Raw genomic sequence first — 14,315 nt, 5'->3', positions numbered from 1 at the left:
TTTCCTTCGGTGGTTTACCAATGCAAAAATTGCTGCTGCAGTAAGTCTCATCTTGGAGGTCACACTGTATATGTGCTTAAAAAAAAAAGAAAAAAAACGGAGACCCATTTTCAGCCTTGAATGTCCATTTGTAAGAATGAAAAAGGTACATTTGAATTCACGTAAAATTTAGGTTGGTACACTCTTGTTCACTTAAAGTCAGAATGATATAGATTATATAAATTTGGAAGACCTGCCCAAACCTCTCTGGCTATGGAATGCTATATTCAGCATTACTGTAGGACTTGCTTCCAAGCCTTCAAACTTTCCTATTTCTTATTAGGACTGTTCACCTCCCATTTTTTTTTTTTTTTTTTTTTTTTTACTTTTCGGCTTTGTCTTTGATGCTTTCAATGTGCCATGCGAATGGCCATATTGTTTTGTACTGCATCGTAATAATGCATGTTTGATTGCTCTGTTTTACATTGGGGCTACTTGCATTTCAATTATGTTTTAGGAAAAAACTGACACCAGGCCAGAGAGCTAAACCTCTTACTGCAACAAACCTATTACATGCATACAAAATCAATGTCGATATTAAAAGCTGTACGTACTGGTATCATTAAAGGGTACTTTTTCGTTGATGATGCAAAGCGACTCCTCCAATCTGCTGGACAAATCTACATGAAGGGTCTGCAGCTGGTTTTGGCTGAGGAGGCAAACATTAATTTCAAAATGTCAATTCAAACCAAACAAAAAATTTATTTATCCACACATCCAACTATGCCCCTTCTCCCCAAATACATTAACGATATTCACAAGACATAATAAGTGATTAATTATTTAATTTACAGATTACATAATGATCTAAGTGGTTTCAATCCCAAGTCTCCATCTTAAGTAGAGAAGGACTTATGTTGGTGGATGCAGGTTTAATGGTGTATATTTGTGATTAAAGGGATACTATAGGCACCCAGACCACTTCATCTCATTGACGTGGTCTGGGTGCAATGTCCCTGTCCTTTAACCCTGCATTGTTAATAATTGCAGTTTCTGAGAAACTGCCATATTTACCATACAGGGTTAAGACTGCCTCTAGTGGCTGTCAATCACACAGTGACTTCAGGCACTTCCTACTTGTTAGACGAATTTGTATTCCTAGCACTATAGTATCTCTTTAATACAGCCTGGTGTGTGGTTAATAAATATAGGTTTATATATTACTCTGAATTTATTCAAAGTTTTGTACTATAATGATTCATAGAGTATGTTAATGTTTTTCGGCACGGTATATATTCGGGACGTGCCATAAATGTACCATTGGACTGAAGCCCATCATTTTTGCCACTTTGCAAAACTGTGTTACATAAAAAAGTATTCTATAAAAAAAAAAAAGAGAGTGCAGACTATAGAGTAGGATTTACTACTCATGCCCCTCAATCATTTTTTGTGGGTTGAGGGTAAGCTGGCCGAGACATATAAAAATACATTTGTGTGTGTTTTCATTCTACTTTTAAATCGGAAAAGTGAACACTGCTCAGTAACTTTCACATGTTATGTACTAAATTATTAACTGCTACAAGTCACTATATTCTTGTAAATCTTCTCTAATAATGTTTTGCTGTGGAGCATTTTCTGTCTTTCCCTTTTTATTTTTCCATCTTTGAGCTTGTTATCTCCAGATGTTGTGTTGTTGTTTTTTTTGACCATCTTTATTTTTTTTTTTTTTTTTTTATTCGAGTCAGGAAGAAGGTAACCAATATGCAGTGACTGCTACATGCAAGTAGAGTAAGACGGGAAAGATCTCCTGAAGGTTTGGTTTAATGAAACCAAATACCAATATAGTTAAAGAAAATAATGAAATGAATAAAAATAATATATTATGGAATTCCAAAATAACGTAGTACAGATTAAGTTATAAATCTACTGGCTTTATACTAAATATACTGGATGGATTACAGTGCTTGACACAGGCTATTATTAATTTCTATTCAATTTAAAAAAAACAAAAAAACATTTTCAGTAAAGGCTAAAATGAATCAAGGCTGCACTCTCCCACTCCACATTATTACTTTTTTTTTGTGCTTATTTAACAATTAGAAATTGTCAGTACAGGCAAATATTTCAGACGTGTTTACACAGATATTTTGAGAGGTCATTCAATAATACCTTGAGAGTCAATTCATGTACGTGTGACAATAGATGCATTAGAAATAATGGATATCCAATGCTGGAGTTATTTTTCTGAACTGCAGTTTAGCTTCATTCTCATCTACCACAAATAAATCACCAACGCTTCCGTTTCCTTGACAGCTGGCAGACACACATTTATACAGGGATGTTCAAACTAAAAAAATAGGGTCATTTATTAAGCAAACCTCACCCCCTCATATGTTAAATAAGGGATCCGAACAGGACTCCACAGTAATAGCAATAAGAATGCACACTGAGTCCAATAATGCAAAGTACAGCGACTACAGGCACTTCCTGATGGTTAGACTCTGTATTCCGGGCACTATAGTATCTCTTTAAAGTGGCACTGTCATGACCGAATCCTGTTTGTTTGTTTTTAACCCCCCTCCCGACTCCACTACATCTAATTGTCCCCCTAGTCACCCCCAAATGCCCCTAAGCCCCCCCATCTTACCTATTTTTTAATCTTTATTTTCTGCCAGGACCTAGGTCCTGGCCGCCGCCATTTTTGTGTGGGTAGATGAAGTACCTGTGGGACACGTCATCTGCCCACACTAGATAGCGCTATGAAATTCCCGAGCATGCCCAGTTAAACATTCATCAGAAAGACGAATAAATGAATAGAAATTTCAAATGAATGAACGCAGACCTCTTCATTCATTCCTTTGGATTAATACAATGAGGGAGCTACCGGCACACAGCTCCCTCCTTGTAATATGTAAAAGTAGAAGTGGCAGGGAGCTGTGCTCCCCGCAACTTCCTAAGCCCACCATGTCCCCCCTCACTCTATAGGGGTCAATATGACCCCCATAATAGCATAAGGGAGATTAAAATCTCCCAAATGCCCCTACTCGCTATGCCGTGAGTAGGGATATGTCTACTAAATAGTGAGCAGCCAGTGCTCTCTTTTAAAAAAGCCCTCTAGTGTGCCCCCTCCCAAGCCCTGCGAGTGGGGGCTATTAAAGTTATAAATCTACTGGCCTTGTGTCCGCTATTGTCCTCCCCCGGCCCTCACCCATGAGCTGCGGGTGGGGGCCCTAAATGAAAATAGGTTGGGGGACCTATTGTCCTCCCCCCAGCCCCCACCCATGAGCGGTGGATGGGGGCCCTAAATTACTATAGGGGGACCAATAGCTCATGGGTGGGCACCAGGAGGGGGATGGCAATAGGTCCCCCACTCCCCCCATTTTCATTTAGAGCCCCTAACTGCCACTCATGGGTGGGGGACGACAATAGGTCCCCCTCCCCCTATTTTCATTTAGGGCTTCCACCTGCCACTCCTGGGTGAGGGCTACATGCTGCTCACTGTTTAGCAGACATGCCCCTACTCATGATATAGCAAATAGGGGCAGAATTTACTAATACTAAGTAATCTTTAGTTAGTATTAGTAAATTTGGCTGAAAGACCAATATAGGTCTTTCAGCCTTTTGGTAGATAGCTCCCTAATAGCCTGTAACAATATATGAAGGTATTGAATGATGACCATGTAACTGTCCTGTAGATATCCTCTTGAACAGCCAACACGTTTGCTGACTTCAAAAGCTATTTAAATGAAATCTGAGAACCATCTTGAAATCATAGCTTTGAAAGCCACTTGCATTTACAAAAAGATGATCTGAATATCTGTATGCTGCCTATTGTACAAGATAAATCTCCAGAGCTCTCTTGACATTCAACTATTGAAATCTGGCTTCCTTTGGAGATTATAGAAAGTGGCACAAAGAAGGGAGAATGATGGCTTGACCAGTGTTGGATAGTTACAAACCTTCAGAGTGAAGTACCACTGTCCTTTTGAAAAAAAATTGTTTAATCCAGAGAGGATGAAAGAGCTTAGAGTTTACCAATTCATTCAGATGTAACCGCAAGAAGAAAGACTGTTTTCAAAGACAACATCTCCCTGGAGACCTAATCCAGGGGGTCATAGGGAGGATAACAGAGTAAAAAAAACAAAACAAAAAAAAAAAACGCACCAATGATAGATCGCATGATGGAAAAAAGGATTTCTGAAATGGACAAGAACGCCAAATGGCTTTAAGAAATCTCCTGATAAATCCGGAAAGAGAAAACACCAAGAGCAGACAATTAAACCTTCCATGTAGCCATACTGAGTCCTGCCAAAAATCCATATTGAAGAAATCAAATAACAATTTGAAGAGGGGGCGATAAACTGAACAGTAATGGTCTCTGTACCAAATAAGAAATGTGTTCTAGATTTTCAAATAGATTTTGCAGTAGATGTTCAGGTAGATCTCAAGAGAAGATCAATAATACCTTACTTCATACCTTTATTTTGAAAAATGTACCTCAACGTCTCCAGGCCATCAATCTGAACATTGTCAGTGTTTTGCTGGGATTATATATTATGATATCTGTTCCAAGAGAGGAGCTCCCATTTCCTAAGGCCATCTGGTTTAACTTCAAGAACCAACTTCGATATGGCCAATACGGAATCATTGCTACCTTGGTTACCTTGATCTGATATTCTGTTGAGTTACAGAAGAGCAGACATAGGACAGCGTGAATTCCCAAGTAATAGTGGGGCCATCACAGAAATCTGGATGAACCTTCGTGAACAGGGAGGCAAATATTGATACTTTCCGGTCTCATCTTAGTGCCATAATACCAATATCTGGCAGACCAAATTTTCTCATGATTTTTGAGAAAATGTTTGGAGCTAGAGACCATTCTGCCTACAAAAACTGAGTCTATTCCTCTGATGTCGGTTAATTAAATGGTTTTCAGATTCTGTCGGCAGAACCTTCACTTTATATGAGAGGAATAAATTGAACAGAGGGACTGAGAAGCAGACGTTTCCAGAATTATAATCTAATATTTGTCTCTCTTATGGTGTTTAACACCCAAGGTTTTTGAGTAGTCCCTTCCCATTGATGACTAAAAGCTTACAGTCTTCTTTCAACTTTTACTTAAGCATCAAAACGTTATTCCATCTTCTCTTTCTGTGTTGAGGAAGAGCTCTTTTAGTTTGACATCTGTTTAATACGTTTTTCAAGATGGGAACCAAACAACTTGTGTCTTTCAAAAGACAGCTTGAAAAAATATATTTGTATTCCTTACATTATAGTGTTATAGTGTTATTATAGGAGCCCATATCACCCTTCTAGCTACAGATTAAAAACTCCTGTTTCTAGCCAACAGTTTAATTACTTCCTCAGTCAAATCACATAAAAATTGTCATTCTTATTTAACAGATTGCTTCCCTGAATTTCCTATAAGATAATCTTTCAAAGACTGTAACCAGACACTCTGAGATCTTACCACTCTCAGAATCCTATAGTTTAAATATTTGTTGAAAATGTTTAGAAATGCAAGGATTTTTTCCTCTGGATTTTTCCAATCTCTATTAATGAGACTAAAACATTTCTAGGGTGAAGCCTTTTCGCTTTTCTTTTAAATCTCACGTCTATTCAATTCCTCCATAGGAAGACCATAATCAGAAGTGTGTAAACATTAGCCTGATCAGTTTTACAGAAATGAGAGCCTGGTGTAAAAGTATATCTAGGCAGTGAAGGGGTTAACCCTACATGGAAATTGGTTGAGAGAAAAAGGAGAGCAAGGAACACTGCCTATAAAGTATACGTGTGTCCAGAGAAATTAAATTAAAGTAAAAATAAAAAATATATATTTATTAGTGAACAGGATACAAAGTGATTATTTCGTATATCCACTTCTAAACCGTCTGTATAAGTACATACAGGGGCATACGGAAGTGCTATGCAGAAATAAAAAAGGTTTAAAAACGAAAATCAACAGCACTTGAAACACAGCTATTCTTAGGTTAATCGTTGCAATGTCTCTATTGTCACGACTGGTAGTACTTTCGGCAGTTCGTACAACTGCAAAGAAATTGCTGTCTATAGCTGTGGTCAGACGGCAGGAGACAGTGCTATCAGAGTAATGTCTCTGCCGTTATGATTAGTCTCAATGCTGTCCTAGAGTTATAGAGTACTGTCTATAACTGTGGTCACAAAGCAAGAGACAGTGCTGTCTGAGTAGTGTCTCTGTCGTAGTGACTAGTAATGTCTCGATGTAGTTTGTCAGGTTGCAAAAAGTATTATCTATAGCAGTAGTTAGGACAGGAGACAGGTGCTGTCTAAATGCTGTCTTAGAGTTATACTGCACCGCAAGCTATGGTCGTGGTATCTCCTATTTCTGAGCTGCTGACTCCTCTGGGTAGTAAATATTGTGAGTCACCCTAAGGTTAGTAAGGAGAAAAGACAGATAGGAAGATATATCTATCTCTGTGCCTTCAAGGGCACCTACCAGATAGGAGAGCTAACTACAGAAAATAGAAAGGTACAGGAGGAGAGAGTTATAAATAAATCACAAGTTAGTCGGATAATAAATACTAACTGTGCCTTCAAGGGCACCTCCCTTGGAAACAACTCACTAGCTTGCGTCTAAATAGTTAAAGTATAACCAGAGTAAAGTCTTATCAGACGTACATTGCGTTAATCACGCAAAAGAAGTTATAACCACAATCCATATAGGTGGCTATAGCTCTAGTATCCCTCCCGATTCACCCACAGCCTATATATGGTTATCGTTAGGAATCCGAATATTCAGAAATATTAACTGCTAGTGCAGAGAGTGGAATATTAGGAGGGAACAGAAAACACCCCGACGCGCGTTTCGCCGGTAAGGCGGCTTCTCAAGGGGAACGAGATCGTTTTCCAGCGGGCTATTAAATAGGGCGCCCAAACCTTTAATTTAAGTCACAAGAACGTCGACGTCATCAATTAGTTCTGACGAAAGACGGTGGTCCGGAGGGGCCATTCCCCTCCGTCCTTATTGTGTTTGCAAAATTTCACAGAAAGTGAAACAAATATGTCGGCATGTATCCAGTGAATGGATACACAGTGTAGGAGGATAGGTGGCATGTTCAAAGTGAGTGACATGCAAAAGAAAATTTAATTACATGTACGTTTTACGGCCAGAGACAATTCAAATTATTGTTCTATTCTCCAAAAGGTCGACAAAATATTCATATTTGTTTAGCATGATAAACGATACTAAAAACTTAAACAGGGAATACTGGATCTGTTCCCTTATGTTAGATGCTATTATATATTGTAATGGACATATATATACGGATCTTTGGTATATGTCCAGTATGTAACATGTATATGAATATATCAGTAGACGTTCTTATAGTATTGACGATTTCTGCAATATCTAGTGATTAGAAAAAGTATTAATACTCAAAAAGTCATTAAAGATAGTAGATAAACAATTATTATTATGATATGTACATGTATTTATTTTTGATTATGAAGTGCCAGCAATGATGACAGAGAGAGCTTTGGTTAGAAAAAGGAGAGAGAGAGAATCTCTGAGTATGGGAACTAGATGTAACTAATGTATGAAGGGTGTATAGTTAAACTCCTCGTTGAGTCCCTGGGGGGCGAGGGTTCTAAAGGAATATATCCATTTGGATTCTTTTTGTAGTAATTGTTGATTGAAGTTCCCTTTCCTAGGGTTAGGAATCAGCTTCTCAATAGCCTGGAATTTTAGATTATCAGTATTGCCCTGATGAAAATTTATGACATGTTTTGCCACAGGGGTTGGTGTGATGATATTCTTTACAGAGTTGATATGCTGAAGGATCCTTCGACGAAAAGGTAAAATCCAAACTGAAGAGCAACAAAACGAATGGAATACCATATTGTTGGACTGCTCTGCCAGATTAATGACCTTTCTGGTTAAACTAGAAACTATACATCTAGAGGAAACAAAGACAAACCTGCAAAATGAGATTGTACAAATAAAAAGGTTTAAAACAGATAACCTTTTTTCCCCAATGGAAACAAAACTCCAAAAAATTATTGAACATTTCAGACAGAATCTAAAGATAAAAAAACACACGAAATTCCAAAGAGACTATAACGACTTCAAACAAGGTGATATATTTCGCAAAAAACGAAAAACACGGAGATATAACAGTAGCCAGAGAGGCTCTACATCCGCAGATACAGATTGGTCAGACTCGGATGTAAGCTCCTCTAGGTCCAGACAAAGACCATACAGTAAGAGTACACGTAATAACGATCCAGTCCCAAGTCACTCACCGAACAGGGGCATCCTCAAGGGCACTGACAAATCAGTTGCATTTTTAGATGCCCCTATCTCCTCAGACAGCACCAACCCCACTGTCTCTAAGACTTTTTTAGGGCAGGATCTCCCTCGAGAGCAGAGGGGACGTTTGAGGGACAGGGATCGCTGGGCCTACAAGCGACAGGGACGGGGTCAGAGATTCTGACATGTAATAGGATTATCAATCTCTCTGATTTCCCGTTACAGCCTCATCACATTTCGCTTCTGAGTAAAGGCCTAACCTTTGTACCAACCCCAGGTTACAATAAATTTGAATGGTCAAAGGACATTAATTTGTTTGGCAGGAAATTAGCATTAAATTTGATGCATTCCAAGAAAGATGCACTAATGGCGAATGATCTAGGTCTGAGTGTGGAGGATTTTGAACTCTCAAAGATATTGACAGGGTTACTGGAGGAACAGAATCCATCCAGATCCCTGACGAATCTAAAACCACAAAGTTGGTTTACCCCCAACTTGAATGATTCCCCACATGTAGACCTGTTCGTAGAAATGACCACTAGCGATTTGCAAAAGATGCGTTTTGAACGCCCACTGGACAACAATCTATCTACCACAGAACGAAAAGCCCTAAAAGAATTGACAATGTTGAATAACGTTGTCATAAAACCAGCAGATAAAGGGGGGAACATCGTGTTACTTAACCGTGAGATGTACATCGATATGTGCATGACACATCTGAATGACAAACTAAACTACAGTGTTCTCCCTGATGATCCTACTGAAAGGTACATTAAAGAGTTTGATTCCTTACTCAAAAGAGCGTTGGATGACAAAATCATCAATATAGAGGAATACAAGTACCTATTACCACATAAGCACCCAACAGTAGCCACTCTATACTGCCTACCGAAAGTGCACAAGGACATCAGAACACCCCCAGGGAGACCGATTATATCAGGCAATAATTGCCTGACCGAGCGGGCTAGTAAATATGTTGACAAAATCCTACACCCATTTGTCATAGACCTACCATCCTATATACAAGACACCAAGTCTACTTTACTGATTTTGGAAGGACTTCAGGTACCACCGTACACCCTATTGGCAAGCCTGGACGTCGTATCTTTATATACAAAATAGGTATAGAAGCATGTCGCTCCTTTCTCGAATCGGTAGCATACGATGAAGCACAGATCTCCTTCATTATGTCACTATTGAAATTCATTTTGACACATAACTATATCATATTTAATGGTAAATACTATTTGCAAGAGACCGGAACTGCGATGGGTACGACTTGTGCTCCCACCTACGCAAATCTCTTCCTGGGATGGTGGGAGGACAAAATCTGGAAAGACCCACAATATAGTCTGTACCACAAATACATTCTAAAGTGGTACAGATATATCGACGATGTGTTTATACTCTGGACAGGTTCAGTTAAGGTATTCGAAGATTTTGTTAAGACCCTGAATGACAACACAATTAACCTATCACTCACATATGTTATTGATGAAAAAGAACTGGTCTTCCTTGACCTTAAAATCCTCCTGATGGAGGACGGTACTATCCAAACTGCACTCTTCAGAAAGCAAACCTCAACAAATAGCCTCCTACATTGGGAGAGTCACCATCCTTACAGGCTGAAAGCATCAATCCCATATGGACAATACTTAAGGGCAAGAAGAAATTGCTCTGAAGACTCAGCGTACTACCAAGAATGCCAATCACTGAAACTCCGGTTTAAGGCCTTAGGGTATCCAAACAGGGTTTTGAAAAAGGCATACCAACGGGCCAGTGGGACAAACAGATTGGAAAGTTTGAGGACCACACGCCCAAAAACTAGTTCCTCGACCCCGAGATGTATTGCCACCTTTGACGGGGGCTGGGGAAAAATGATACAGACCTTTTCCAACCACTGGCCAATCCTTACACACAACCCTGTGTTGAAGAAATCATTACCGAGCTACCCATCTATCACGGCCCGCAGGTCAAGAAACCTAAAAGATCTCCTAGTTCACAGTTTTTTAGCTCCTATTCCAATTGAGCCTAATTGGCTCACGAATACAAAGGGTACATACAGGTGTGGCCACTGTAAAGCCTGCCCGTTCATTACCCCTTCCAAGTCAACTACCTCCACGCAATCAAAGATTATCATTAAAACCAATGCATTGGTCAATTGCAGTACCACCCGTCTAATATATCTGATCACATGTACATGTGACATCCAGTACATTGGCAAAACCATCCAACCTTTTCGTCGAAGGATCCTTCAGCATATCAACTCTGTAAAGAATATCATCACACCAACCCCTGTGGCAAAACATGTCATAAATTTTCATCAGGGCAATACTGATAATCTAAAATTCCAGGCTATTGAGAAGCTGATTCCTAACCCTAGGAAAGGGAACTTCAATCAACAATTACTACAAAAAGAATCCAAATGGATATATTCCTTTAGAACCCTCGCCCCCCAGGGACTCAACGAGGAGTTTAACTATACACCCTTCATACATTAGTTACATCTAGTTCCCATACTCAGAGATTCTCTCTCCTTTTTCTAACCAAAGCTCTCTCTGTCATCATTGCTGGCACTTCATAATCAAAAATAAATACATATACATATCATAATAATAATTGTTTATCAACTATCTTTAATGACTTTTTGAGTATTAATACTTTTTCTAATCACTAGATATTGCAGAAATCGTCAATACTATAAGAACGTCTACTGATATATTCATATACATGTTACATACTGGACATATACCATAGATCCGTATATATATGTCCATTACAATATATAATAGCATCTAACATAAGGGAACAGATCCAGTATTCCCTGTTTAAGTTTTTAGTATAGTTTATCATGCTAAACAAATATGAATATTTTGTCGACCTTTTGGAGAATAGAACAATAATTTGAATTGTCTCTGGCCGTAAAACGTACATGTAATTAAATTTTCTTTTGCATGTCACTCACTTTGAACATGCCACCTATCCTCCTACACTGTGTATCCATTCACTGGATACATGCCGACATATTTGTTTCACTTTCTGTGAAATTTTGCAAACACAATAAGGACGGAGGGGAATGGCCCCTCCGGACCACCGTCTTTCGTCAGAACTAATTGATGACGTCGACGTTCTTGTGACTTAAATTAAAGGTTTGGGCGCCCTATTTAATAGCCCGCTGGAAAACGATCTCGTTCCCCTTGAGAAGCCGCCTTACCGGCGAAACGCGCGTCGGGGTGTTTTCTGTTCCCTCCTAATATTCCACTCTCTGCACTAGCAGTTAATATTTCTGAATATTCGGATTCCTAACGATAACCATATATAGGCTGTGGGTGAATCGGGAGGGATACTAGAGCTATAGCCACCTATATGGATTGTGGTTATAACTTCTTTTGCGTGATTAACGCAATGTACGTCTGATAAGACTTTACTCTGGTTATACTTTAACTATTTAGACGCAAGCTAGTGAGTTGTTTCCAAGGGAGGTGCCCTTGAAGGCACAGTTAGTATTTATTATCCGACTAACTTGTGATTTATTTATAACTCTCTCCTCCTGTACCTTTCTATTTTCTGTAGTTAGCTCTCCTATCTGGTAGGTGCCCTTGAAGGCACAGAGATAGATATATCTTCCTATCTGTCTTTTCTCCTTACTAACCTTAGGGTGACTCACAATATTTACTACCCAGAGGAGTCAGCAGCTCAGAAATAGGAGATACCACGACCATAGCTTGCGGTGCAGTATAACTCTAAGACAGCATTTAGACAGCACCTGTCTCCTGTCCTAACTACTGCTATAGATAATACTTTTTGCAACCTGACAAACTACATCGAGACATTACTAGTCACTACGACAGAGACACTACTCAGACAGCACTGTCTCTTGCTTTGTGACCACAGTTATAGACAGTACTCTATAACTCTAGGACAGCATTGAGACTAATCATAACGGCAGAGACATTACTCTGATAGCACTGTCTCCTGCCGTCTGACCACAGCTATAGACAGCAATTTCTTTGCAGTTGTACGAACTGCCGAAAGTACTACCAGTCGTGACAATAGAGACATTGCAACGATTAACCTAAGAATAGCTGTGTTTCAAGTGCTGTTGATTTTCGTTTTTAAACCTTTTTTATTTCTGCATAGCACTTCCGTATGCCCCTGTATGTACTTATACAGACGGTTTAGAAGTGGATATACGAAATAATCACTTTGTATCCTGTTCACTAATAAATATATATTTTTTTTTTTTACTTTAATTTAATTTCTCTGGACACACGTATACTTTATAGGCAGTGTTCCTTGCTCTCCTTTTTCTCTCAACCATTAGCCTGATCAGAGCTCTGAGAAAGAAGAAAACCTACTTCTGCTTCTCGAATAGGTTTTTCAGAAACAGAGGCATGTTCCATGGACTTAACAGTCTTGTCATTAAAATTCTCAAAAATTTGGGATAATTTATCCTGGAACCAATTCAGGAAAAGTGCATCTCTTTTTCAACCATCAGGCAGAGGAGTGGCACATTTGCTAAAGGCTAAATGTTTAGATTTCCATGTCACTTTCAGCCTTGAAGCAGGTGAAGGAGTTTTGTTTGATTTATAATAGAAACAGAAAACTAAAGCCTTGTACATATATATGGTGAATAACAAGAAACAAAAAAGAAGTCAAATAAAAATCATTCCCAACTTTAAAAAAAACCTCAGAACCGTGTGGGGAGCTGGTGATGCAGAAATCCTGGACTGACAAGTACCCTTGTTGTCAGACAGGCTTCCACAACTTAACTAACTCTAAATTATTTTAAACTTAGTACCAAAAGCCAGCATTTAAAGCCTTCCATGCACCTCCTACGTGCATAAGAAATAAATTGGTACGACAATCATGCGTCCTGTGCCTACCTCACCAAATCGGTAGAAGCAGAGAAGAGAGAACTACCGTAGGTCCAGCAAGCGGAACAAGTACGAACTGTAGATTCTTGTTTGGATTTCTTATTTAAGGTATGAAGTGGTGGGGTTGGCCTAATTGATTAACCTATTTTTTTATTTTTTTATTTAGAGGCTACTTGTCCAGCTGCAGTTTGAACATCCCTCCTGTACTTTTAAAATATGACGGGAAAAGATAAATACTCCTGCCCAGTTTTGGAGATAGGTTCGCTAGACTGGGAGGATCATTAATTACAATCTTAAATCATAAAATATAAAACCATAGTAGTAAGAAATAAATAAATAGTGACTTAACAAGTGAAGTGACCTTCTCCAGAGATATACATTTTGGCACATCTACCTATGACAAGGAAAAATCAGCATGTGTTGCCTGCTACAGTGCACATACCCAATCCACTTTTGATGACATCACAGTAAATAATATGTGCACTATGTAAGGCGATTTTCCAATTATAAAATGATTACTGCTTTGTATTAAGGATGACCGCAGTCACCTGCTGTGTGTGACATGATAAGAAAGCATGCTAAAATACTACGCTATAGCCATTTAAAACAGATATCATCTTAGTCCTTCTAGGGCCAGAGCAATGAACAGTCTATTACAGCTTTCCCTATTCCCTACATTGAAAGAGTTAAAGATTTCCTGATTTTTGATTTTTCATAGCACCATTTTTAGTAAAAGTAAAGTACGGTATGTCTAAGAAATGAATCTGCCAGGACAAAACTCACCAATCTTCCGTTCGTTGTCTGCAATCCTTTGCTTCTCTTTCCAGTGTCTGAGATTTTACCTAAACAACAACAAAGTAAATGTATGTCAGTAAGTTTCACAAATTAGGAAGAGTCTCTCAGTAAATAACTTAAAAATCACCATAATTAGAACATCTATATATTGCTGGAATGACAGAATATATGGTTTAAAAATCGTTTCTATTGTATGCAGTGTTGATCAGATTTCCAAGTCACCATAACAGAAATGAGTACTGGAATTTAGTGCGTCATTAGGTTTATTTTTTTTCTCATTAAAAGACAGAAAAAACTGATATTTTTACAATACAATAATAGAAAAATAAAAATAAAATGTTTTTTTTTTAAAAAGGAAAGGAAAATCTAATTATGGG

General features: G+C 38.6%; 1 protein-coding gene across 2 annotated transcripts in view; it reads right to left on the bottom strand.

Annotated features, from left to right (window-relative positions):
• PPP1R21 (protein phosphatase 1 regulatory subunit 21) overlaps positions 1–14,315 on the bottom strand; it is a 75,049-nt gene that overhangs the window by 47,578 nt on the left and 13,156 nt on the right. For both annotated transcript variants that reach the window (XM_063443932.1, XM_063443933.1), the window contains exons 6-7: positions 13,927–13,985; positions 594–688 (exon numbers count right to left, since the gene is read on the bottom strand). In XM_063443932.1, coding sequence (XP_063300002.1) covers positions 594–688; positions 13,927–13,985 — 154 coding nt within the window. The remainder of the gene's footprint in view (positions 1–593; positions 689–13,926; positions 13,986–14,315) is intronic.

This window comes from Pelobates fuscus, chromosome 2, assembly GCF_036172605.1.
Source record: "Pelobates fuscus isolate aPelFus1 chromosome 2, aPelFus1.pri, whole genome shotgun sequence".
Lineage (NCBI taxonomy): Eukaryota > Metazoa > Chordata > Amphibia > Anura > Pelobatidae > Pelobates > Pelobates fuscus.
This window is presented reverse-complemented; position numbering and strand designations above follow the sequence as displayed.